Consider the following 27791-nt stretch of genomic DNA (forward strand, 5'->3'; position numbering starts at 1 on the left):
GGTTGTAGAAGTGAAGGTTTGAGCTAAGCCTCCTAACTGATCTCCCTGCTTCTTCCATCTGCCATCCATCTACTTCTTATATCTGTCAAGATAATTTCATACATTTAACCTATATTGGATTATTTGCTGGCTAAGGGAGAGAAGAGGGGAGGAGAGAGGGAGAACACAAGGTTTTGCAAGGATGAAGGATGAAAACTATCTTTGCATGTATTTTGAAAAATAAAAGGCTATAATAATAATAATCTTCATAAGGCACAAGTCTGACCTTGAGACACCCAGGTAATGCAAGGGATAGAGCACTATGCCTGAAGTCACAAAGATATAAATTCAAATTCATCCTCAGATACGAGCTAGGTGATCTTGGACAAGCCATTTAGCCTACTTTAGTTTCCCTACCTTCCAAAGTTGTTGCCAAGTCCAAATGTGATATTTGTAAAGCACCTGGCACAAAGTAGGCACTTAACAAATGTTTATTGTTGATTGATGATGATGGTGGTGGTGATGATGATGGCACTGCTTTGCAAAAACAAAAACAAAAAAAAACAACTCACTGTAGTTCTCAATTCTGTTCTGGATTAAAATGTAAACTTCTCAGCTTAGCATTTAACCAAAACCTGATTCTCATCTTTCTTTCTAGTTCTCTGTCACATTAGTGCCCTTCACACAATCTATATTCCAGGCAATAGACTTATAGCCTATTCTCTGAATTTGACCTCCCATTTCCTACTTGAGTATGTTGCAACAGGCTGCCTATAATGCACTCATCTTCTCATCCCTACCCCTCAAAACTCCTCCTGCAAGGCTCAGCTCAGGCTCCCAGTTTGCAAAGTCTTCAACTATCAAGATACCTGAAGTTTATGCATCCACATATGGATTAGGATAAGGAAATGCTATGAAGAACTCGCCAAGATTCCTCCTGCCCTCAAAACCAAGTTATCGTATATTTTGATAATCAGTGACTTTATGGTGAAGGTAAACACAAGCAATTGTGCAGAAAAATAGAGTTCAGATTTAAGAAACAAAAGGAGGAAACAAGCATGTGTTAAAGTCTACTTTGTGCGCTTGACAAATATCTCATTTCATCCTTACAATCACCCTGAGAAGCAGGTACTATTTATTGTTGTTTAGTGGTTTTTCATGGGTATCTGACTCTTTATGACGCCATTTGGGGTTTCCTTGGCATAGATATCGGAGTGATTTGCCATTTCCATCACCAGCTTATTTTACAGATGAGGGAACTCAGGTCTTCTTGACTTTAGGCCTGGTATTCTAACCACTGAACCATTTAGCTCCCCTACCTAGTTGCATAAAAGGGGCTAACTTGCTTTGATAGAGAAACTTTCCTTACCTGGGAGTTACCTATACTAGCAAAATAGTAAGTCTTATTCCTATTCCTACTTTTTCCAGAAGACAGTTGGAAAGTGATTGATATGATATTGTTCTGTTGATTAGTTGTATGATCCAGTGGAGATTAGATAAATATATATATACATATGTGTATATATACATGCATGTGTATTGCCTATATTGTGTGTATATGTATGTATTATGTGTGTGTGCATTGTGAGAGCAGTATATTTGTGTATATGTATGCCTATATGCATGTATGCGATGTATTGCATTATATAGATAAAAATGCATGTATATATATCTATATATGTATATCTTTGTAATGGATACAGTGAGCACCAAATAGAATCATTTTTGAAAATTAAATTGTATCTTAACAGACTGAAAATGAGAGGTTGCTGATAATAGCCTTTTTTTTATAATAGCTTTTTATTTTCAAAACATATGCTTGAATAATTTTCAACATTCACCTTTGCAAAACCTTGGGTTCCAAATTTTTCTCCCTTCCTTCTCCTTACTCCCTCCCCAGAGAGCAAGTAATCCAATATATGTTAAACATGTGCAGATGAATTGCCTTCTATGTGCAGTCAGATTGTCAACTAATTAAAACCAAGCCTCACATCAAAATCAATGTAAAAGAAAAGCTTAAAATAAGATGACACTGTGAACCTTTACAGTAATCTGACCTTTTCAGACAAGCCATCCACAATGAACACTGGAGAATGAAAAAAGGCAAAGAATATCTGGATTATTTTTACTATCAAAGTTTACTACCTCTACTACTGAAGTTTAACTAAAGCAAAAGTCACCCCATCACAAGACACTGGATAATGTGTTGGCCAACAACACGTGATCTCCTTGCCAAAGGGAAAGAGATGTCAGCCAAAAGATTTCACTTCAGTTGTTTGTCAGTCATGATTCTTTTGGTTCTCTTGGCAGAGATACTGGAAGGTTTTGCCACTTTCTTCTCTAGCTCATTTTACAGATTAGGAAACTGAAGCAAACAGGATTAAGTGTCTTGCCCAGGGTCACTTATTGAGGTCAGTTTTGAACTCAGGAAGATGAGTTTTCCCGATTCCAGGCCTGGCTCAGTAGCCCCTGTGCCACCTAGCTGCCCATAACAAAAGGATTAGACTACAAACTAATTTTTACTTTTTATTATTGTGATTAATTGTAATAATTATTATTACTGTAATGTGAACAATTCTAGAGGGCCCTTGCTTTTCTATAAACACTCCAGCAAAGTTGTAAGAAAGCCCTCTCTAAAGAAATAATAATAATAATAAAGAAAACTAAAGGCTGTTATAATAGCAATAGATTCTTCCATCCACTCCAGGACTGCACATGGAGACTCCCTCCAGGCATTCTGAGTGGAGATAAGGCAGTGGACCAGGAAGTCAACACAAAGACAAGGGGCCTAACGCCAGTAGGATCCTGGCTGGTCCAAGCGTTTCTGAGCATCAGGGGACCTAATCCCCATAGGTCAATGCACTAGGGAAAAGGACTTAGGGCTGAGGCCTGCAGGCAGGGCCTAGTGCAGGTCAGGGCCTAGTCTAGCCACAGAATTTCAGCATCCAGACTGCAGGCGGACAGGACACAGCAGCAATTCCCTTATTTGAATCAAGAGTGCAGGAGGAAGCAATGTCTCTCCTTCACACAGAACCCCAGTCCAAAAACTGAAGCTGGAAACATGAAGAAATAGAAGGAAATGCTGAGAACAGTGAAGAAATACTTGGAGTTGAGAAGCCCAAGAGATTAACCTCTTCCACCAAGAACAAATTTTAAAGGGGGAAAAAAAAATAACTTGGCCATGAGGACTATATCTAAAAGAAATGAAACAAGAGATTAAACAATAAATTAATTATATTATAAATTAAATACTTAGAAGAAAATTGGGAAAACAATAGACTACAGATTCATTTGTAATACATAATGGAAGAAAAAATGAAAGCTTGGTTGTGAAAATGAAAAAATAGCCCTCCTTTTCTTCTTTGGAGAAGTAGAAAACTAAGTTTATGGAACATAATTTAAATTGCCAGACTTGTTTGGGGTGTTCATTGGTTTTTTTAATAATATCTTCTTTTTCTTTCTTTTTTTTTATTTATTACTGGGTATGGCTTGCTTCACTATTTCAAGTGAAGGTGATATAAAAACGAACGTTATAAATGTATATTTTTAAATTGTTGGTTACCCACTTGGAAAGAAGGGAAGATAATTGGAAATGAAATGTAACAGTTCCAATAGAGGTATGTTTTGAGGTGTCTATACACCTCCACAGTTCAAGGGGAGCCAGAGATCTAGAGATTGGAGGCTGTCCATTGTAAGCAAAGGTCTGGTCACATAGATTGTAAATTAACAAAGAAGATACTACAATTAGTAGATTAGTGTATACACATACATACACACACACATATACTATGCTATAGTATGTATATTTTTATATAATGTTATATAATTATATATTATGTATAATTACATATTATGTTATATATTATACATATACAATATATTACATATTGTACATTATACATACATATATTTAAAATATAATATATATAATGTGTGTATGTATATTTATGATAGTAGATCAAATATGTTACATATTACACATGACATATATAAAATATAATGTATTGTAGATATATAGTGTGTGTATTTACAATAGTAGTTTAGTAGAACAATTATTTCTAGGAATACATCAGCCCATTCTAAGGATTCTTCAGCTATTTGCCCTGAAACATAAGCCACAACTTACTAGGCACAATAAAAAATGGACTTTTAAAGTGGGATTCTACAGCTCAAGAAGCTCTCCCTGCCTAAAACAATAAAATTTTGTTAGGCAGCTGAATATGAGCCCTAAATTGGTAGTTGTCCTTTGTTCTGGAAGATGACCAAAATGACATCACTATGTTAGAGCTGAATTACAGTGTGTCCCACTGTGGCTGATCAGACCTATACGAGCTCAGGATGCTCTGCCACAGGTAGGAGGACACAAGTAGTCCCTATGAACATTTGGGGTAGATTCTCTAATTTTATGCACCTCACATTTCCTTTGGGCTAATTTAATTCTTCTTTGCTCATAGAGCACAGCACTTTCTCAGATGAGAGCCCACCATGCTGGGTGGTCCTGTACCAGTGTCTCCCATGTCATACAATTGATTTTCTAAAATTCTTACATAAGACCTTGGGAGCATCCTTGTATCACTTTTTCTGACCACCTTGTGAGCGCTTGCCCTGTGTGAGTTCTCCCTAAATTTCTTTTTTTTTTTGGCTAGTAGACATTTGGCATTCCAACAATGTCACCAACTCAACAGAGCTTTTATTTATTCTGCAATATAGTTGGAATGCTTGGAAGTTGAGTGTGAGAAAGGACCTCAGTGTCTAATATCTTATCCTGCCAGGTGATCTTCAGAGTCTTCCTAAAACAATTCAAATGGAAGCCATTATGCAGGAATCCAAAAACATCAGCAGACTGTTTTGTCATTTCTGCCTATCTCAAAGCCCTGTGATGATAGGCCAGTGATGAATCAGCAGCAGGTGGGGATACACTGGGAGCTGTGGTCACAGCCCTGCACACAGGTGGCCCGGGCCACATGGCCTCACTTGAAGCCCCAGGAGGATTTAGCAGCCTCTGGGTAGCTGAGCAACCTTTTAAGGATCCCACGGCTCACCTCCATGTGTAGGAAGGGATTAGAAAAGGTGCCTTAAAAATTGTCTAATTACCCAACCCGGGTTTGATTACCACATCAGGTAGGGATCCCACTCTGAGAACAAGACTTAAAAAAGTACTAAAATTTCTGAAAATTTGATTCCTCTCACCACTGGTACATGGAATATACTTATAGACAACACAAAATCTAGTAGACCTGAAAGAACAAACAGGTTGTTGTGAGAGAATTCAGCAGGTACAACATTCAAATAGCAGCCCTGGCTGAAACAAGGCTGGCAAATGAAGGCCAGATTACTGAAGTGGGAGCTGGATACACAGTACACAAGAGGCAAAAGACAGTTCCATTTTCTGCCTTCAAAGAACTTATAGTCTAATGGGGGAGATAACATGCAAACAAATAAATAAAAAAAAATCCTGTATATAGCTTATACAGGATAAATAGGAGATAATTAAAAGAGAGTAAACCCTGGGATAAAGAGGATTTGAGGAAGACAGCTGTTTTCTTCTTTGACACATATTATTAGTAGATTTAATAGAGGCTCAGCTCAAAGCATATGAAATAAATATGTTCTCCATTCTCCTTCTAAGAACTCTCTGCTAGCATAATCCTGTACCAACAGTAAGAGTTGTTGGAAAGTATTTTTTTAATTTATTTAATAGTTTTTCCCCATTTATATTCAAAACAAAAAAAATTTATGTTTCTAAAATTTTTGAGTTCTCGATTCTCTCTTTTATCCACACCCACAATTAAGAAACCACTTGTGAAGTTATACAAAATGTTTTCATCAAAGTCAAGTTATGGGGTGGGGGGAACATAGACCTATGAAGTATATTTTAACTTGCTAGAAAGAAATGAGAAGAAATGATAGTAAATCTCTATCCCACTCCCCATTAAAACTAATTTGTATGTTTCTTATCTTCTTGAGGTTTAAGGTATCAAAACTAGAAAACCTAATAAACTATCCAAGCTCATTTGCTAATGTAACTGAAGAATTCCAGAAACAACGTTTGGGCCAGTTGGGTGGCATAGTGACTGACCCTAGAATCAGGAGGGTCACTTAAATCATATTGTCTCTACAAAAAAAAGGAAAGTAAACCACTGTTCACTCTCCCTTCCCTTTTTCCCATTCTAAAATGAAGAATACTAATAGTGATAAGGTTCACAAAGAAAGTTATTTTTGCTCTTCAAAATCACACCAAACCTACCTATTTCTATTATTCATGAAGCTCCCTAACTGGTTCTGAGAATGAATATATAGTCTTAAGTGACAAAGAATGATTGTTGTCTCTTCTTGGCAGCTTTAGGAATGATTGGGCAAGTAAGTCCCCAGCTAATAGATCTCTTGCTCTGGGCTATCCACTATGAGGATGAGCCAGGGGTGCGTTTGGAAGCCTGTAGAAGCATCCTTGCCCTTCAACTTCAGGGAGACCAAATCCGAGACATCTTCCTAGATGTACTCCTCCTGGAGAACCATGAAGCTGTTCTTCGGTAAGCCCTCTAGCACAAAGATATAAAACTGATGCGGCAGTCGGGGAAAGAATTTATAGAACGTTTATTATGCCAGTCACTGTGCTAAGTGCTTTACAAATATTATCTCTCTGACTCAAATCAGTTCCAATTGTTCAGTGGTGAAGAAAGCCATATACACCCAGAGAGAAGCCTGTGGGAACTGATTGTGGACCACAACATAGCATTTTCATACTTTCTGTTATTGTTTGCTTGCATTTTGTTTTCCTTCTCAGGTTTTTTTTTCTCTCTTTCTAATCTGATTTTTCTTGTGCAGCAAGATAACTGTATAAATATATTGGACTTAACATATATTTTTGTAAATAAAAAGCTTTCATAAAAATAAATAAATAAATAAAAATAACGGGGGGAGGGAATCCCAAATATTAGCTCTTTTGATACTCATAACAATCCTGGGAGGTAGGTGCTATTATTTTTCCCTGTTAATGAGGAAATTTAGGCAAAAATATCAAATAGGTTATTTGCCCAGGGTCATGGTTATTAAGTAAATGATTAAAGCTGGATTTGAATGTAGGCCCAGAATATTACCCACTATACCACCCAGCTGCTAAAAAAAAAAAAAAAAAAATCTAATCCAACTCCCTCATTTGTAAGCTGAAAAAACTGAGGCCCTAAAAAGAGTGAGAGGTGGGATCTGTATCCTGAGCATTTGACTACAGATTACTGCTCTTTCTATCACACTGTGCTGGCTCCTACAAATCTCAGAGCCTACTTAGCCTGTTCAAAGGACATCCAGAGCCTCACTCTGTAGCATGTTCCTTTTCCTCCCAGGCTGCTTAATTAAGAGTATAGACATAGGTCCACTCTTTGCCAGATCACGGGACCCCCTCCCCCCAAATACCAACACAGCTAGAAACTGTTCCCAAGATCACAGGTCACTGGGGAAACTTCATTGTTAAGCAGGTAGTCTCTTCCTCTGATCAGTGTTGCCTCTCTTATCTCATGAAATAAGAAGAGATATACTACCCAACATTTATTGTTGCACAATTGGGTTTTTTGCCCTAAAGATTCTCAAGTTTCTTTCCTGTAAGGTCTCCTATGTTTTTGTTTTTTAGGGAAATAAACACTGCAATGAAGATTCTTAACTTAAAAGATAGAGGAAACCAAGTGATGCTTCAAATGATCAAGAAAAAGGTAGACCCATGGAGGCTGTGTTCATGGTTGGAAATTGCGTCTCCAGAATCTTTGGTAGACGTGTACTCTCTTTGTCCCATTTGTATACAAACATATACTACATACATTACACACCTGTGCACCTCTCCCCCACTCTCTTAACTGTAGTGCCTTCTCCGAATGACATTCACTTTAATCCTGTATAGATGATCTGAACACAGCTCTTTGCATGTGGTCTCCCATGTTAGATTATTAGCTTCTTAAGGGAAAGGTATCTTTTGCCTTTCTTTATATCCCCAGCACTTAGCATGATACCTGGCAAATATTAGGCACTTAATAAATGTTTATTGACTGATTTACATAAGTAAATCTATATAACATATATGGATATTTATACATATGTGAATATAACATGTGTTATATAGATTTATATAAATCAGTCAATAAACATTTATTATATGTACATTTTATACATACTGTATGTATATATGTACATGAACACATACATGTGTTTATATAAAAATATATTATAGAAATATAGAACACATGACTTATGTGTCCATACTTCTCCCCATTTACACATAGATATTAACAAATATCTTGGGCTGCAAAAAATTCGTCCATAATTAGGTGAAATTTTATTCCTAGAAAGTAATCCTGCCATCTAGATTTTTAGTGGGTTGCTTTCCAATAGTAACATCCTTATTAATTTTTTTAAGGCAAATACAGTTAATTGACTTGTCCAGGGTTACATAGCTAGTAAGTACTTGAGGCTATATTTGAACTCAGGTCCTCCACTGGACCATCTAGTTGCCCCTCATTTTTTTTTAAGCTTTATTGCTAAATCAATAAAAAGGCAACTAGATGATAATGAATAAAATGCTGAGCCTTTGGAAGATCTGAGTTCAAATATAGCCTCCCTTAATAGCTATAAGATCCTTCTGGTGGCTATACGATCTTGCTGGTTTGTGGCTATATGAAGAGAGAAAATGGGACATATACTAGAGAACTCCAAAATTATCTTCTGTAAGAAAAATGTGTGTATATTTGTATGCATACATATTATGTATAATATGTTACACAAACTATATTATTTTTAACATAATTTATATATGCATGTGTATACATATACATATACATATATACCTAAAATTCTATATCATCTTTCTAATCAAAGTCAAAAGACTTAGACCTAGTCCCATTCTTTTCTTTTATAGATGACGAACCTGAAACCCTGATCAGTTGTGACATCTATAGTCACACAGCAGTTAAATAGCAGATCTGGAATTCATATCCAGCTCTCCATTTCCAAATCTAGAGTTTTTCCCACATGACTCCTATTAATACCTTTTCAGCACAATACCTTAAAGAACAGAATACAACCAACATTTGTGCAAATACCTACTGTGTGAGGAATATTGAACCAGGACTGGAGGAAGTTAGGTAGGACACCATATCCTATCCTTAATTAAACCCACAGTCTAATAAGACAGTAAGATTTTTAACGAAAATAGTTATAATAGACAATACTATATGATAAACCCATTACAGAGTTTAAAAGAAAAGTGCTAAATGAGAAGGCCATGATGAAGTAGGGGGACTGAGAAAGACTTCTCAGAGAACTAGGCATTTAATTGCACTTTAAGGATGGATAAGTATTCAAAAGGAAAAGAGAAAGGAGTGCATTTCATGCCTAGGATACAAACTGAGCATTGGCAGAGGGCTATGAGTCCAGGGGTTGGAGAGAGAGCTGACAGAGGAGGGAGAAAAGAGAAGGAAAGGGAGCATACAAATAAGCAAAGAATTATGCAATCTGGCCAGAGGGTCAAGCATATGAAGAAGTTGCTATAAGCATGAAAAAATAAAGTCATAAATATCTGACAGACAAGTTCACATTTTACCTTGTAGACAACAGAGAACCCCTGGATATTTCTGACTGATGACATCATCAAGTCTTTGCATAAGAAAAATTATTCCAACCATAATATAAAAGATGGATTAGAGAAGGGGGATGTGGAACCCTTTAGGGAGGTTATGGTAGTAGTCTAGACTAACAGTTCTCCAAGTATGGTCTAAGGATCCTCAGAAGTCTACAAGATCCTTTTCGAGGGTCTGTGAGGTCAATTCTATTTTCATAATGCTAGGATGTTTTCATTGCTAAAATGGTAAATAATCTACAGATATATCCCACATAAACAAAACTCTTTGGGAAGGGGAAAGGGATCCCTAGTAATTTTTAATATAAACAATTCCTGAAACAAAAGGTTGCCTTAGGCAGATGGTGGCAGTGGGAATAAAAGGAGAGGAGGAGGAGATGTAGAAAGAACAGAAGGGGGGAAAAAATCTTAAGATTATGGACAGGTGAGAGTATGTAATTAATGATACTGCCACAGAAATAAATGGTGACATCAAAAAGGTTTGGAAGGTCTGGTTTTTAATACTGTTTATTAAAATTCAGTGTGCAAAAGGCCCATAAAAACAAAGCTTCCCTTTAGATATGGGTCTGCAGACTCTTGATGAAAAATGCTATATATCTCAAGAAAGAACTGATGGGAGTTTGAATGAAGATCAAGGCATACTATTTTTCACTTTTTGGGGGGGTGTACTTTTTGCCACTTTGGGTCTATGTCTTCTTTTACAACATGACTGATATGGTATAACCTATATCAAATTGTTTACCATCTCAGAGAGGGAAGCAGTATAAGTTTAAAAAAAAAAAAAGGATATCAAATTGTCTTTACAAGTAATTGAGGGAAAATTGTATATATATATGGAAAATTTGTGTGTGTGTGTGTGAGTATATATATATATATATATACACATATTTAAAGATGGATATCTGGGAACAGTTAGATGGAACAATGGATAGAGCACTGGCCCTCAAGTCAGTGAAACCTGAGTTCAAATCTGGCCTCAGACACATAATACTTACTAGCTGTGTGAATCTGGGCAAGTCACTTAACTTCAATTGTCTCAAAAAAAAAAAAAAAAAGATAAGGGTCTGGCACTCTGGAAGAAATTCAGGATTGAATATAAAGTTATTGGAGCTATCTTTGTAGAGACAGTGGTTGAAATTATTGGAGGGAAAGAAATTGCTAAGAGAAGAGATGGAGGACAGAGACAAAGCAAATGAGGAGCGAGCCAGAGAAAGTAGAATGAGGATAATAACGTTAATGGTCAAAAGACAGAATGATATAGCAAATAGCTACAGATATTTGGCTAGCCTTGGGATCAGGGAGACCGAAGTTCAAAGCTCACCTTTTCAGATTGTAAAAAAATATATATATTTTTAAAAGGCCTGCCTCTGAAACAGACTAGCTGTATGGTTACATGCAAATTATTTAAATGCTCAATGCCCTCTGTCAGTTCTCTAAATTACAAAAGAACTCATCTTCATTGACAAGAGTTTCTACATTGGAAGTTGATGACATCAGTGAAATCACAGGTCCAGATCAAAACAAACAAAAACTCCTATTTTTTGTATGCTTGTAAAGTACCTTATATACTTTATCCCATTTAAGGCTCACTACAACTGTCAAATATCCCATTTTATAGATGAAAAAACAGGCACAAACAAAAATGACTTTATCCAAGATCATATAGTAAATGCAGTCAAAATTTGAACAGGAGTTGGCTTCCAACTCCAAGCCGGCTTTTTCCACTATGAAATTCTAATTCCTAACATGTACTCCATTCTCAAATCAAATCAATCTGGGATTAGAATTCACCTAAGGGGCCAACTTGTCTAATCTTCTCATTCTAAAATTGGGAAAGTGAGATTCTCAGAGAAATTAACTGAATGAACTTTTCCTACCTTTCCAATCTATTTGTACCCGAGTCTGCCCACTACATATTCTAGGGTTCAGTCACTGGCAATGTCAGTGTTTCTCCCACATGATGTCTCATCTGCTGAGAACATTTTCATCCCCTCCCCAGGTTATTCTCTGCCTATTAGTTTCCTTGGCTTTCTACAAGTCACAGCTAGTCTTTCCATCTGCAAGAAACTTTTCCCATTTTTCCTTAATTTTAGTACCTTCCCTCTGACTCAACCCTGGTTTGAGGGATTGGGAGAAAGGAATAAATTCATATACCTACTTTGTGCCAGACACTGTGCCAAGCATTTAATAGATGTGATTTACTGATATGATCCTCAAAACCCTTATAGCTTATAACCCTTTTTTCAGTTGAGGAAACTGAGGCAAACAGAGGTTAAGTGCTTGCCAAGGATTCCCCAGCTGCTAAGTGTCTTGAGGTTAAATTTGAACTCGGGTTTTCCTGACTTCTGAGGCCAGATTCTGTGTATTTTTGCTGTAAATAGCTTATTTGTAGATTTTTAAAATCTCCACCATTAGACTGTAATTGTTTTGAGGGTTGGACCTAGTTTGTTGTTTTTGTCTTTCTTCCTATCCCTAATACTTAGAACAAAGCCTGGTACACAGAAGGCATTTAATAAATGCTAACTGATTGCTTAACTTGCCCAAGGACACACTAGTAAGTTACTGAGCTCATCTTCAAACCCAAAGTCCTCTGACTTCAAAAGCTAAATTTTCCATGGTGCCTTTTTGGTCCTATTTCACAGGGTAGCATTTCTTAACTTTCAGAGTTGCTACTGAAATAAACCAAAACTGAAGATATAAAAGCAATTTGCAATGTTAAAATCATCTATCATAGTGTCTAGCAGAGAAAGCACTCGATTAATTTAGTGGATTTGAATTTTTAAAAGCTTTACAAGTGCAAAGTTTTTGTTATTTTGCACAATGCCCAGAAATTAGGAATATTCAAAAACCTAGCATATTTATTTCAAACATTTAGTCCTCACTTAGCCCCCTGGAATAAAATGTTTATAAAGCCAAAATAAAAATTTTCATTAGCAATTCTGAAAAATGTCCAACCAGCTTAAGAGTTCATTAAATTCTTCAGGCAGGCAAAATTTAGTAGTCATTCTCGCCCAATTTCCTTTAGAATCAACTACTATTTCAGGAACAAACTTGATTTCGTACCTGGAGACCTAGAAGTGATTATGTTCCAGAATAGATTACATTACAATTGCATTACATTCAGAACATTACAATAAGGCAACTAGATGATGTAACTGATAAGACCTCAGGATTTGAAATCAGTAAGACCCGAGTTCAAACTGGCATTCTATGATTCTGGACATGGCCTTTACTTTCTAGAGTTATTGTTAGGATCAAATAAGATAATATCTATAAAGCTCTTAGTACAGAACTTGGCACTTAATAGGTACTTAATATTTGTTCTCTTCCCCTTAATGCAGCAAGGCTTTCTTCCTTCCTCAGCACATCCTTCTCCCCAACTATATTTTAAATCTTTAATATGCTACCCAATCAAAGGTTGAAAATAATAGAACACTAAAGAGGGAACCCATCTTGCCCCTACCTATTTTTAATTGCAAAGAGGAAAGAAAAAACAAGGAGAAGGAATTGGTGGGGTGAGATGTGGAAGGGGGTTAAAAAAGTAAAAGGTTATTAAAAAGAAAATAGTGATTATTCAAGGGATCCTGCCATATGCCATTTTCACTGATTAAACAACTCATTTTACTACGATAAAGCATTAGAATGTCTAAATATTCGTTTTCTTTTGGTATATTTAAGACAACAGGATATTTTTTTTTCCCCTGAGGTTGGACCAAAGTTGTTTGCTCGCATAATTTCTCAAGCAATTTCCGGAATCGTCCAAGCTGCCAAATGCATGTAATTTATAAAGTAAAACAGAAACAATCCCATGCCCACGCCTACATATAAATTTCTGGGCTATTTTTCTACTCAGTAAATGATAATCTACCTCTTATTCTAGGATAACAGATGACCTGATTAATCAACAGTGCCACAAACACTCATGAATTTCTTTCCTAAAAGAGTAGGATCAAGAACTCCCAGCAAAATAAGAGTTTATTCTGAGGTAATAGGTACGAGTACTGATTGTACCTGAAAAATCTCTTTTGGCAAGAAGATGGCGCTTGGACTTAATGTACTGTTCGTTCTCTACATGGAACTCCCATACCTCCTATATCATCTTCCTCCCTGATCTTTTTCCAAAAATAGTTCCCATCTCTAACATTCACTTAAATATGTAACTTCACAGTCCAATCATGTACTGTATTTAGCTTTTATTAACAGCTATATAAATGTCTTTTATAATCTAGTACAGATGTTTTAGCTTTTGTTATTTTCTTCCTAGATTTCTGAACTAAATCAGAAAGAGTTGATCACCAATAAAATAATGAAGATTGAGGAAATTGCAGAAACTATTCGGCAGGAAACAAAATACATCTATCGTAGTCGTCCCCAAAAAGATATACCATCCCATATTGTAGACTTTTTCAAAGATGCTTTTCAAGGTAAATTTCCCAGTGTAAATCTTGTCTACTAGTGTCATCAATAAATATAAGTTCCTGAATAGGCTGGTACTTTTCTAGGTATCACCCTTATTCTGCAGATCATATCTCTGGATTCTCCAAAGGCCACCTTTTTGTTTTCTATTTCCAGAAACAGTTTCTTACTACTTAGTCCATAAGACTATAAAAGTAGAGCTCATGTAGCCTTCCATTTTAATTCTGAAAATGAAATTTTTTAAAAGGGGAAGGAGATTATTTACAACTGAAAATAAATTTTTTAAGTTAACAAAAATAGACTGATGAGCATATTACAAAGATAATAATGCTGCCTAAAGAGAAAAGTCCCTGTAAGTATGGAAAATTTGTTGTTAATGAATGGAAGTTCAGGTTACTAACTAGTTGTTATTAAAATAAAATAAAATAAAAAGGATAACTCCCCCCTCCCCAAAAAAAATACTCTTGTAGTTCGAATAACTGAAAGGCACCCAGTCGATTCTACTCCACAGATCCTTCCTTAGTTGCCACTTTAGACTTACCTTTTCTTAACTCCATCCAATGTAATCTAATTGAAAAGGTTTTTTGGCATTTTAGTGAATTTTGAATCTTTCATACATTACTAATCCTCTCCCACCAACAGAATATTACTCTTAATCTTCTGAAATAGAACTTAAATAAGCTCTAGGAAGGAGCCTACTTAGGAGCAGCCAGAAGGAGGGTCCAGGCTTACTCTTAATTTTGAACTTCCCCCAGCAAAGCACAGAGTTCTTTATAGGAATGTTTTAATGATTGAATAAAAATAGAGTTTATTCACACTCTAAGCCAGAAAGGCTGTGTTGGTCTTGCAAATGTGCATGAAATCTCAGGTGCACCAAATGCAGAGATGAGCAAGGCTGGCTACCGCAGATGGGATTTCTTTCCTTTACGTCCCTAGATTCTGACGTCCCTTTCACTCTGTCAGCTTCGGATACCTGTGACATGGAAAAAGCCCTAGCGGTAAGTAAGAACACAGCCAAAGAGGATGAACAAGGTAAGGGAGTAGAAACAAAAACACTTTTATTTTCCCTTCGACTCAACAAGAAATGCCTATGGGGTCAGAGGTTTCTTGGTGATGAGCAGCCCCTTTTCGAACAGCATGGTCACTAAGGCAAGCTGGTCCTTCCTGTTATCACAAGGCAGGTCTCCCACCTGCACAAAACCCGGGTAAGAGCTGAACAGGTACTCGATGGCATCCGTGTACTGGGAGTCGATCTCCAGGGACTTGGGCTCCCCCTGATGATAGACTCGAGAATTTTCCACCGTGTAGTACAACAGGACACTGTCGTCCTCGCTCACTAATCGGGTCAAACCATGGCGAAGGAGGCGGACCTGGGTCGCGAAGGTGATTTTTGCCCCCACGTCCCAAGCTTGCCCGGCCTCCCAGCGGGCCGGCAGCCCGTGCACGCTGAGGGCCCGTTCCTTCTCGGACAACACCGGAGGCAGGCAGTCGTGGAGGAAGCCCTTGGCCCTCTGGTCCGCCACGGCATCCACAGGCGCGTACTGCCCCAAGCGGGCGAGCAACCTCTGCACCTTTTCCAGGAAGGGCCCGCGACGAGGGTCCCCAGACTCCGAGTGCTGAACCCCCATGTAATCTAGGTAGTCCCTGGGCAGCCCCCTGCGGAACTCCACATCTTCCTCCACGGCGGCTTGCAAGGCCGCCGGCAGCAGGGGCTCGAGCAGGTCCCCCCAGGAATTGCGCTGGAAGGTGGACAGGGTGAGGTGCAAGGAATGCGCCCCGGGCTCGCACTCGGCCTGGTGAATGAAGCCCCGGGGGAAGTAGAGCAGATCCCCGGGCTCCAGCACCTCCTGCAGCACGGGTTTCCCCAAGCCCTGCGGCCCAAAGTTCGGGCTGGAGAACTGGGGGAGTTCTTCGGCCGGCTCCCGGGGCTTGTAGACGCGCCAGAGCTTCTTCCCCTCCAGCTGCAGGACGAAGGCCTCGATGTCATCGTAGTGGGGGGCGAAGCCCTGCGAGTCCGGCGGCGTGAGGTAGGCGTTGGCGCCCACCATGCTGCCGAAGTGCTCCTGGAGCACGGACAGCACCTGCCACACCACGGCGGAGAAGGCCTGCGGGCACAGCAGGCGCAGCGAGCAGCCGTCTCGGTACAGAGACCAGGCGGTGGCCGGGAGGGCCCGCCCGGGCGGGTTCAGGGTCTCGCGCCGGCCGTTCCGGTAGCGCGCGGCGTCCAGGTGCAGCCCGAACTGCACGTCCTCCCCGCGCAGCACCGCATCCAGCTCGGCGGTGGAGAACAGGCCCCGGTAGTAATCCGGGTTGCCCCGCCGCACCAGCACCGCGTCCTTCTCCCACATCCAGCTGAAAAAATGGTCCGCCGGCAGCGGCGAGATCAACCATTCGAAGAGGCGGGCGGCCCTCCGTTTGCTGTGCGGAATCTGTCCCAGCTCCCGGAGCACCTGCTGCAGGGAAGGGGCCCCGGAGCCCGCTCCGCAGCCGCCGTGCCCCTCCACCAGCTCTCCTTTGGCTCCCCCTTCCGCCTTCTCCTGTTCCCCCGCCGCCTGGTCTCTCTTGCCTTTCTTGCGCTTTTGGCCCCCGCTCAGCTTTTCTAGAGCAACAGTAGGAGCCGGGGCTGGGACCCCCACGGGGGGTTCCGCTATCTGTCTCTTAATTCTCTGCTTCTTTGCGGCCCCGAGAGGCGGTTCCACTTCCCTCTCCTCGTCTCTCCGCCCCGTCGGGGGTAGATCCCTTTCGGGCTCTGCTCCCTGCCTTTTGGCTTTATTCTTCCTCGGACCCTCGCTCAGTGTTTCCAGAGCCCCCGGAAGCTGTTGCACTTTCCTCCCTCCTCCTCTCCGCCCCGTCGGGGGTAGGACCCTTTCGCTCTCCGCCGTCTCTCTCTCGACCTGCCGCTTCCTTGGAGCCTCGCTCAGTCTTCGCACTGCCCCAGAGGTCTGTTCCGCTTTTCTCTCCTCTCCCCCCTGAGCCGTCTGAGACGAAGCACCCTTTTTCTTGATTTTCTGATTCTTTGAGACCCCGCTCTCTCTCTCCTCTTCCACCGCAGCCGTCTGAGTCCGAGGCTGGACCCTGTCGGGCTCCTCCGTCTGCCTTTTGGCGTTCTGGTCGCTAGAGGTCCCGCTCCGCTTCCCTGCTGCCGCAGGTGCGGGGAGCGACTCCTCCTCCCTCTCCTCTCCAGCCCGAGCCGTCGAGGGCAGCCCCCTGCCGGGCTCCGCGGTCTCAGTCTGGGCTTCCTGCCTCCTAAGGCTCCGCTTTTCTACTTCGGCTACCAGCGGACTAGCCTGCGGGGCTCCTGCCTCGGGCTCCCCTTCCACTCCAAAACCGTGGTCTATTTTTGGCAACGGACCGGGCACCTCTGCCCCTACCTGGGAGCATCCCTGATCCAGGCTCACCTTTTTCTTCCCCTTCTGTTTTTGCTTCTTTTTAATGCTTTTGGAACGAGACAGGAGATGCCCTTTTCTCGGCTTCTGCAGTCGTCTGGGTATCTCTTTCTGGACGATGCCGGCGTGCTCCTGCAAGCGGTAAATGGCTAAAGCGGACACACGTGTGCCGTCCATGTTGGAGACTTTAAAAAAAATAAATAAATAATTTGTAGCTGGCGGGGCTCCTCCCCTTCCGGCTGGGCTTCTAATCCAGGTCCCGGGAAAAGCAATTCCGGAAGTTCCGCAAGTGACGCAGTGCGTCGGGGATGAGGCGGGCCTTCCGCGGGGCTCGCCCCCGAGGCAGAGGGAGGCGGGTTATTCGCTTGCTAGGGCGGTCCGCCTCGAGTCCCCGACCTCGAGGGCTGAGGGGAAACTCGTCTAAACCAGAAGCTCTACTGGTGAAGTTCTAGTGTAACCTGAGGTCAGAACCGTCCTGTTAGAACATCATTGGCCTGTTAAAATACGCCTGCCCTTTTCAACTGTAAACCCCCGCGGGAGAGGCTGCATTTTCAAGTTACTTAGCGCGTTAGGCGGAGTGCAGAAGCATCGGTGAGAATCCGAGAAAGCAGAAAGTTAAATAAAAGTTCCTTGGGATCCTCCATGAAAGATTGTAAAGGGATGCTGACGCCAAAAAGTCTGAAAGCATCTCATGTTTCATAGTAACCAGAGTGCCCGCCTAAATCATCAGTATTTATTGCTCAGGTACCCGAACCCTAAAATTGCAAACGAATGCAATGTTAAAGTTTACTCATCCTGGACTATGACTTTCTCTTCTTTCTCTTCATCTCCTCTTCTCTCCTTTCGGCTTTCTTCTCCTTTCCCCCTTTTCTCTACTTTTCCTTTCTCTGTTCCCTCTCCTTTCTCCGTTTCCCTTTCTTCTTCCCTTCCCATCTTCCCTTCCTCCTCCTCTCTCTCCTTTCCCTTTCCTTCTCTTTCTTTTTTTCTCCTCCCTCTCATTCCTTTTCTCTTCCCTCTTTTCACTCTTTTCCGCTTCCTTCTTTTCCTTCTCTTTCTTTTTTCTCCTCCCTTTCATTCCTTTTCTCTTCCCCCTTTTCACTCTTTTCCGCTTCCTTCTTTTCCTTCTCTTTTTTTTCTCCTTTTCTTCCTTTCTTTTCCCTTTTTTCCCTTCTTTTTCCTTCTCTTTCTTTTTTCTCCTCCCTTTCATTCCTTTTCTCTTCCCTCTTTTCACTCTTTTCCGCTTCCTTCTTTTCCTTCTCTTTCTTTTTTCTCCTCCCTTTCTTTCCTTTCTCTTCCCTCTTTTCCTCTTTTTCCTTCCTTCTTTTCCCTCTTTCTTTTTTCTCCTCTTTCATTCCTTTTCTCTTCCCTCTTTTCACTCTTTTCCGCTTCCTTCTTTTCCTTCTCTTTCTTTTTTCTCCTCCCTTTCATTCCTTTTCTCTTCCCTCTTTTCACTCTTTTCCGCTTCCTTCTTTTCCTTCTCTTTCTTTTTTCTCCTCCCTTTCATTCCTTTTCTCTTCCCTCTTTTCACTCTTTTCCACTTCCTTCTTTTCCTTCTCTTTCTTTTTTCTCCTCCCTTTCATTCCTTTTCTCTTCCCTTTTCACTCTTTTCCGCTTCCTTCTTTTCCTTCTCTTTCTTTTTTCTCCTCCCTTTCATTCCTTTTCTCTTCCCCCTTTTCACTCTTTTCCGCTTCCTTCTTTTCCTTCTCTTTCTTTTTTCTCCTCCCTTTCATTCCTTTTCTCTTCCCTCTTTTCACTCTTTTCCGCTTCCTTCTTTTCCTTCTCTTTCTTTTTTCTCCTCCCTTTCATTCCTTTTCTCTTCCCCCTTTTCACTCTTTTCCGCTTCCTTCTTTTCCTTCTCTTTCTTTTTTCTCCTCCCTTTCATTCCTTTTCTCTTCCCTTTTCACTCTTTTCCGCTTCCTTCTTTTCCTTCCATTTCTTTTTTCTCCTCTTTCATTCCTTTTCTCTTCCCCCTTTTCACTCTTTTCCGCTTCCTTCTTTTCCTTCTCTTTCTTTTTTCTCCTCCCTCTCATTCCTTTTCTCTTCCCTCTTTTCACTCTTTTCCGCTTCCTTCTTTTCCTTCTCTTTCTTTTTTCTCCTCCCTTTCATTCCTTTTCTCTTCCCTCTTTTCACTCTTTTCCACTTCCTTCTTTTCCTTCTCTTTCTTTTTTCTCCTCCCTTTCATTCCTTTTCTCTTCCCTCTTTTCACTCTTTTCCGCTTCCTTCTTTTCCTTCTCTTTCTTTTTTCTCCTCCCTTTCATTCCTTTTCTCTTCCCCCTTTTCACTCTTTTCCGCTTCCTTCTTTTCCTTCTCTTTCTTTTTTCTCCTCCCTTTCATTCCTTTTCTCTTCCCTCTTTTCACTCTTTTCCGCTTCCTTCTTTTCCTTCTCTTTCTTTTTTCTCCTCCCTTTCATTCCTTTTCTCTTCCCTCTTTTCACTCTTTTCCACTTCCTTCTTTTCCTTCTCTTTCTTTTTTCTCCTCCCTCTCATTCCTTTTCTCTTCCCCCTTTTCATTCTTTTCCTCTTCCTTATTTCCCTTCTCTTTCCCTTCCTTTTCCTCTACACCCTTCTCTCCCTGTACCAAATCAGGAAAAACATTCCAGATCTCGATTCCCCAGCTTTCCTGTACTCTCTACTTGCCCATCAAGGTGAGAATGGGCAATGGGAGTATATACTTAAATGCCATGAAAGAAATGAAAAGAGATGGGGAGGAGGTGCAGCAAGGTTTTTGTGTGAGCTTTTCTCACCCCGAGTTGGATAGAATGAGAGAAAAGATGTTCCCCAATTTCACTACCAATCTCCATAGTAGTATTTATTAATGCCAGATATTGCTGCGTAGAAATATCACCCTCCTTAAAAGCACTACCCTCAAGAAGTTACCTTTTTAAAATTTTTATTCTATGAAAGGAGGGAAGGGAAGGAAGAAAATTTCTAACACAAGATTTTGCAAGAGTGAATGTTGAAAACTATCTTTGTATATATTTTGAATAATCGAAAGCTATTTGTTTTATTTTTTCAATTATCAGAATCTATTTTCTCTTCCCCTTCACCCTGTCCCTTCTTGGGGAAAAAAAATTTTTTTTGAAATGAATATTCAGCAAGGGATAATGTTATTAAAAAATTACCCTGGCATGGGTTCTGTCAATAAAAAGCTATTATAATAAATAAAAATTAAAATAAAAAAATAAAAGGAAAGAAAGAAATGAATATTCAGTCAGGCAAAAACAAATTCCTGCTTTGGCCATATCTAGAATCTGGTCTTTAAATTTAAATCCTGCTTCAGGCATTTATTATCTGAGTGATCCTAAGCAAGTCACTTAATCTCTCTCAGCCAGAATTTTCCCAGCTGTAAAATGGGGATAAGAATAGCTCACACCTTAAAATTACCTGTTCATATCCTTTGACCATTTATCAACTGGATAGTTGCTTGAACTATTATAAATTTGAGTCATTTCTCTGTATATTTTAGAAATGAGGCCTTTATCAGAATCTTTGAATGTAAAAATGTTTTCCTCCCTTCTAATCTTGTCTGCATTAGTTTTGCTTGTACAAAACCTTTTTAACTTAATATAATCAAAATGATCTATTTTGTGATCAATAATGATCTCTAGTTCTTCTTTGATCACAAATTCCTTCCTCCTCCACAGAGCTGAGAGGTAAACTATCCTATATTCTTCTAATTTGTTTATAATATTTTTTATGTCTAGATCAGGAACCCATTTCAACCTTATTTTGGTATAGAATGTTAGGTGTGAGTATTCAATGCCTAATTTCTGCCATACTAATTTCCAATTTTCCCAGCAGTTTTTATCAAATAGTGAATTCTTATCCCCAAAACTGGGGTCTTTGGGTTTGTTAAACACTAGATTGCTGTAGTCTTTGGCTATTTTGTTCTGTGAATCTAATCTATTCCACTATTTGTAGCCATATGAAAAGATGCTCCAAATCACTATTGATCAAAGAAATGAAAATTAAGACAACTGAGATACCACTACACACCTGTCAGGTTGGCTAAGATGACAGGAAAAGATAATGATGAATGTTGGAAGGGATGTGGGAAAACTGGGACACTGATGCATTGTTGGTGGAACTGTGAATGGATCCGACCATTCTGGAGAGCAATTTGGAACTATGATCAAAAAGTTATCAAATTGTGCATACCCATTGATCCAGCAGTGTTACTACTGGGCTTATATCCCAAAGAGATCTTAAAGGAGGGAAAGGAAACTGTATGTGCCAAAATGCTTGTGCCCTCTTTGTAGTGACAAGAAATTGAAAACTGAATGGATGCCCATCAATTGGAGAATGGCTGAATAAGTTATGGTTTATGAATGTAATGGAATATTACTGTTCTGCAAGAAATGATTAACAGGATGATTTCAGAGAGGCTTGGAGAGACCTACATCAACTGATGCTAAGTGAAGTCAGCAGAACCAGGAGATCATTACACACAACAAGAAGACTATACAATGATCAATTCTGATGGATAGAGCTCTCTTCAACAATGAGATGATTAAGACTAGTTCTAATTGTTCAGTGATGAAGAGAGTCATCTACACCCAGAGAGAGGACAGTAGGAACTAAGTATGGATCACATCATAGCATTCTCACTCCCACTTTGATTGCATTTTGTTTTCTTTCGCTTTTTCTTTTCTTTTTTCCCTTTTTGATATGATTTTTCTTGTGCAGCACAATAATTGTATAAATATGTATACATATATTGGATTTAACATACTTAATGTATTGGACTACCTGCCATCTCGGGGAGGAGGTGAGGAAAAGGAAGAGAAAATTTGGAACAGAAGATTTTGCAAGGGTTAATATGTTTTGTAAATAAAAAACTTAAAAAAAAAAATGAATAGCCCCTACTTCTCAGGGTTGTTGCTAGGATCAAATGAGATATTTATAAAATGCTTGGTACATGCTTATAAATACTCCTTTCCCAGCCTCTCAATATGGACAATAACAATGGAAATGAAAAGAACAGTAATAGCACACACACAAAAAAAGATAATTAAAATATGACCAATTCTTTCCTGAAGGAAGAGATAAATACATATGCTGCCCTCCTTTTTGGCAGAGGTAGGGGAATATGGGTGTGGAACACTTTATATACAATCAGATTTGGTTGATCGGTTTAATTTTGCTGGCCTAATTTGTTTTTCTTCTTTTTTTAATCCTTTGTTATAAAGAGTATCTCAGTAGGGAAATGGGGAGGAGTATTTTTGAAAATAAAAGCTGAGATTAAAACAAGAGTTTATGGGTTTTTTATTATTACTATTTAAGTAGTGAACAAGTCATCTATTCTCTCTGGGAGTTTTCAAAAAGAACTGTTTTCTATGTCCGTGTGCAAGTTTCACAGGGAATAGGACCTGAGATATATGCTTTTCTGGCTGGTGAATTTGAGAACACTCAGCTTGCCTGAAGACAGACTTTGTTCTTTTCACATCCTCTACAGACATCTCCTCCCAATCTTTCCTATGACCTCATCCTTTCCATGTATCTCTGTCTTAGAATTTCCCTTGGATTGGGGAGGGGCTTTTAGAAGCTTGGCAATCTTGAATTTCATCTCTTCCTGTCACAGCTCTTAATTTTTTTCCACAAAAGCAGAGCTTTCCATAACTACCCACTTCCCTTCATAGTCTGAACTTTTCATCAGAGTTTACCTTTTGGTTCCTGTAGAGATGACATCAAGCAAAGCCAAAAGAAGCTCAAATTAAAGATTGTTACAAATTAAAATCAAATGAGATGTATGCAAGCAAAGCACTATTTAAGTTGATTATAAGAAGTTTGAATTACTCTATGTAAAAGCTGCCTTTGAAGATATATTAAGCAGAACAGACATTAGCATGTGCTAATTTTGGCCTAACAATTAACATCAAGAGAATACAGATCCTCCATCAGCCAGCACTATACCATTCATACGTGGAACCATTAGAGCAAATAGAGAAGTTTTAAATGCTGTGGATAAGTTTGCTTACCTTGGGAGTATACTTTGCAAGGATGTTCATATTGATAATGAGATTGACACTCATTGCTACAGCTAGCTCAGTGTTTGGGAAGTTCAGAAGGACATCATGAGAGAGAAAGGTATTAGGACTGATTACCCAAATGAAGGTTTACGAAGTCATTTGTATATCTGTGAAGTCTGGATAATCTGCCCGCACCATGCCAGGAAACTGAATCGCTTCCATTTGAATTGTCTTAAAAAGACTCTGAAGATCACCTGGCAGGATGAGGTACTGGACACTGAGGTCCTTTCTTGAACTAAACTGCCAAGCATTCCAACTCTCTTTCAGAGATCACAATTCTATTGGGCTGGCCATATTGTTCCAATGCAAATGGACCCTCACCAAAAATTCTTTTTTAGAGAATTCACACAGGGCAAGCGTTTACAAGGTGATCAGCATGATGTACCCTCATCCAAGAAGGTTCTGTGCTCTCTGAGCAAAGCAGAATTGAATTAGTTCAGAAGAAATATGAGATGCTCCAAGTTCGAGGAGCCAGACCAAATGTTCACAGGGACTATTTGAGTTCCACTTGAGGTGGAGCATTCTGAGCTCTTACTGGTCTGATCAGCCACAGTCAGACACAGGGTAACTTGATTCTAACATAGTAAGGTCCTCTTAGAGAACAAAGGAGAAAAACAATGTAATGGTAGCAATTTAAGTTGGTTTTGAGAAGGTTGAATTATTCTATGTAAAAGCTGCATAGGAAGAGATGTTGAAGCAGACATCATGCATTGACCTACTTGACAGAATTTTACTAATGCCAGAAAAATGTCTTTCCTGTGGAGGGACTGGAGGAGGGTCAACGGTGCCCTGGCTATATTCTGCCTGACTTAAATCCAATTCATGTACAAGCTAAGATATCAACCCATGCTCTCATGAGTCTTCTTTGAAAATGAAGGGCCCTGCGTATTTTTGTTATTCAGTGGTGACTATGTTGGGTGCTTTTTTGACAAAGAGATTGCATTGATTTGCCATTTCCTTCTCCAGCTCATTTTATAGAAGGGGAAACTGAGGCAAATAGGACTAAGTGACTTACCCAAGGTCACTCAATAAGTGTCTGAGACTAGATTTGAATACACAAACATGAGTCTTTCTGACTCCAGATCCTAGATTCAAATCCTACTTCTACCACTTACCATAAATTATACTCTTGGTCAAATCAATGGATCTTTCTGAGTTTGTTTTCTCAAATGAGAATATCTCTAAACTCCCTTCCATCTCTAAATCTATAAATAGTTGGATGCTAAGGTGTTGGTGGTTTTTCTTGGGGGCCAGCCTTAGTCTTAGTTGAAATAATTACTTTGAAATCTCAGCCAGCTGGTAAAATGCAAACGTTTATTTCTCCTTACAAATCAGCCCGGTTAGTTGAGATCTATCTCTCTGCCTGGCTCCAAGAGATCTTGCAGCTTTGTCCTTGGCTCTTGCCTCTGCTTTCTTCAGTCTCCAGTCAGCTCCGACTCGTGGCTTCTCAATCTCCAGTCTGTGGCTAGTAGTCTTTTCTTCCAGAGTGTTCTTTCTCAGAGCCCTGTTGATATTCCGGAGAAATTCCTCCTAACTCCAAGAGCTTCCTTCATTTATGTGATCTCCCAAAGGTTAACTCCGCCTTCTGGAGGGAGAGGGATTCTGGGTTATCTCCCAGAGTGCTCTCTGGTCCTAAGGGAGGTGTGAATTCAGCTCTCATACTAGCCCTGAACTCTTGTGTGAACTCCATTGAGTACTTAGATACTTGAGCTCTCTAAAGGTGTGAACACAAGCATTGTTCAATCAGTTCCACCTAATACCTTGTTTCAAGTTCTGGCCCAAAATCAGATCAAATCAACTCCAATGTCTTCACATTTTGTAAAGAAATGTCTTAACACTTTGTAAAAGATTCCAACACTAAGGTGTCATTGACAACTCCCCAAATTTATGTGTGTATGTGTGTATGTGTGTATGTGTGTATGTATGTGTATATATATATATATATATTTTTTCCCCCCCCCCCCCCACAATTGGGGTTAAATGGCTTGCCCAGGTTCACATAGCCAGGAAGTATTAAGTATCTGAGGATGAATTTGGACTCAGGTTCTCCTGACTTCAGAGCTGGTGCTTTATCCATTGTGCCATCTAGCTGCCCCATTTATGTGTGTGTATGTATATATATATATATATATATATATATATATATATATATATATTTATTTATTTTCTTTGTCAGTATATATATATATATATATATATATATATATATATATATATATATACTGACAAAGAAAATAAATGTTCAGCTCAAAAGAATGAATCTCTAGTGGTGGAATTTCAGCAATGTTACATGGGTGGGGAGCTTTGTGGGGCACAGAGGGATCTTCTTGACTCCCCTCAAATCTTGATATGACAATTTATGTTGCACTTTACAAGTTAGGCCTGATCCTTCCCCAGGATACAAAATCTTTAGGCAAAATGCCCAACAACATCTTTCTCCTTATTGTTCCTTCTCTTCAATTCTAAAAATACGTAAAGTACAGTCTATCTAGCAATTAGGTGGTACAGAAGACAGAACACTAGATCTGGAGTCAGGAAAGCTTCCTGAGTTCAAATCTCTCCCAGACATTCATTAGCTATGTGATTCTGGGCAAATCACTTAACCTGCATACCTTAATTTCCTCATCTGTGAAATGAACTAGAAAAGGAAATGGCAAGTCACTCCAGTTTCTTTGCCAAGAAGACCTCAAATGGGGTCACAAAGAGTTAAATAATTTTTCCAAAAGGCCACTAGGCAAATGTTTAATTGTTTTGTAGGGTGGTCTAGTTTCCATATTCCAAAGTGTCTGTCCCTGGTAAAAGCAGAACATAGCTCCAGATGTTATCCTGATTTCCCCTTCCAGAAGAGTGTTTTCAGCCTCTCCAATTAGTAGGCATATAAGACTTTCTTTTAGACCTTTTCACATGGTCATCTTATTTTAAATTTTCTCAGTGTTTATATATTCATGTATTACTATTTCTATTGTAGCCTCTACCAGCGTCACCTATACCAAGTGCCTACAGTAAAAGTCCCATCTTTGAAAAGAAGATTCCTAAAAGATTAATACTCAATAAACGTCTAAAAACCATCAGGGAAAAAAGGATTGCTTTGGGACCATTTCATAAGACCAAATATTCATCTAAAATTGAATAAAAGCCAAGGAAGGAAAGAAAACTGACCTTTCTATCATCTCCTGGGTAGAGGAAAAAAAATCTTTCGTCCAGACAACTTCAACCCATCAAGAAGATATGTGACTATACATAGATACTGAGAGATAGCTTTGGCTTCAAAGGAATCTGTCTCATCATTCTGTATTATCTGTTTGGTCACTATGTTTATAAACTGGATGCTGAAGAGGAACTGGATTAATTTCTTAATTTAAGCCATTGAGCTGGAAGAAAAGTAGATAAAGTAATTTAGTTGATCCAATTCATTCTTTCCCCCACCCAGAACTCTCCAGTTCACTAGAACAAAAGAACTAGAACAAAAAAAGTAGAGCTTTGACATGTTTTGCACAATGCACAGATAGTCTTTTGATACATAACCTAGAGTTTCTTTCCCTTGCCCAGGAATTGGCTCTGCTAAGTTTTTATCGACAAATCTGGGACAGGGAAAATTTAGTAGCTTTTCCTCAGTAAGCAGAGCCAAGGGAGAGCCTGAAATCTATCACAAACCCTAAGCAGCTAAATCATGTCCTATCTTTGTGGGTGGGAGCGAGTAACCACTTTTAAATTCCTGGGATATACCTTAATATTCCACAAAACAGATTAGCAATTATTCTCTTGATATTGCAGTCATGAAATCCTTAATAATCTCAAAGATTTAGGCTTCTGACAGAACCAGGATTCTGTTATTCATTTAATAGAACAAGCTTGATAGTCATGTCAACTTGATGTGATGTTCAACATATTCAAATGTTCAACAAACATTTATTGAGCATCTACTGAATGTAAGGTGAGGGGAATATAAAGACAGAGATTAAACTGCTCTTGTCCTCAGGAACTCTTGGGGAAGTTCTTAAGAGTTTACAGGGTTGAGTGAGAACCCAGAGCAGTTGTTATAGAACTGAAGGAAGATATTCTGAAAATCCAATATCCTTCACTATTATTATTTATATGCATAATGCCTATGGACCTCCTCTCTTTAAAAAGCTGAGTTATTCAGTATTCACAACTCTGGTAGTTATAATTCTATTTCTTATCCTCCCTTCTGACTTTCCCAGCTTCTCATTCTCCTCCCCTTATATTATTGGTATCATAATTCCAAACAATGAGCATAAAAAAACAGAGTTCCTCTCTCCATCCCCACCTCCACACCCCAGGAAAAAAAAAATTTTTTTAAAGCCAATGGTTAGTATTTCTGAAATAGTCCCTGGAAACTCTG

General features: G+C 39.5%; 2 protein-coding genes across 4 annotated transcripts in view; one reads left to right on the forward strand and one right to left on the reverse strand.

Annotated features, from left to right (window-relative positions):
- The window catches only part of HEATR4 (HEAT repeat containing 4), a 95437-nt gene extending 68669 nt beyond the window's left edge, over window positions 1–26768 (forward strand). For all 3 annotated transcript variants that reach the window (XM_031952557.1, XM_031952556.1, XM_031952559.1), the window contains 5 exons: window positions 6320–6509; window positions 7604–7682; window positions 13863–14022; window positions 14951–15012; window positions 26397–26768. In XM_031952557.1, the coding sequence (XP_031808417.1) occupies window positions 6320–6509; window positions 7604–7682; window positions 13863–14022; window positions 14951–15012; window positions 26397–26561 (656 nt within the window). In that variant the 3' untranslated portion in view covers window positions 26562–26768. The remainder of the gene's footprint in view (window positions 1–6319; window positions 6510–7603; window positions 7683–13862; window positions 14023–14950; window positions 15013–26396) is intronic.
- On the reverse strand, window positions 15048–17628 carry RIOX1 (ribosomal oxygenase 1). The gene has a single exon (XM_031952560.1). It carries the CDS (start codon window positions 17575–17577, stop codon window positions 15103–15105), a length of 2475 nt encoding a protein of 824 aa, XP_031808420.1. The 5' UTR covers window positions 17578–17628; the 3' UTR covers window positions 15048–15102.
- Window positions 26769–27791: the final 1023 nt, after the last annotated feature.

The sequence above is a fragment of the Sarcophilus harrisii genome, chromosome 2 (genome assembly GCF_902635505.1).
Source record: "Sarcophilus harrisii chromosome 2, mSarHar1.11, whole genome shotgun sequence".
In the NCBI taxonomy this organism is placed as follows: domain Eukaryota; kingdom Metazoa; phylum Chordata; class Mammalia; order Dasyuromorphia; family Dasyuridae; genus Sarcophilus; species Sarcophilus harrisii.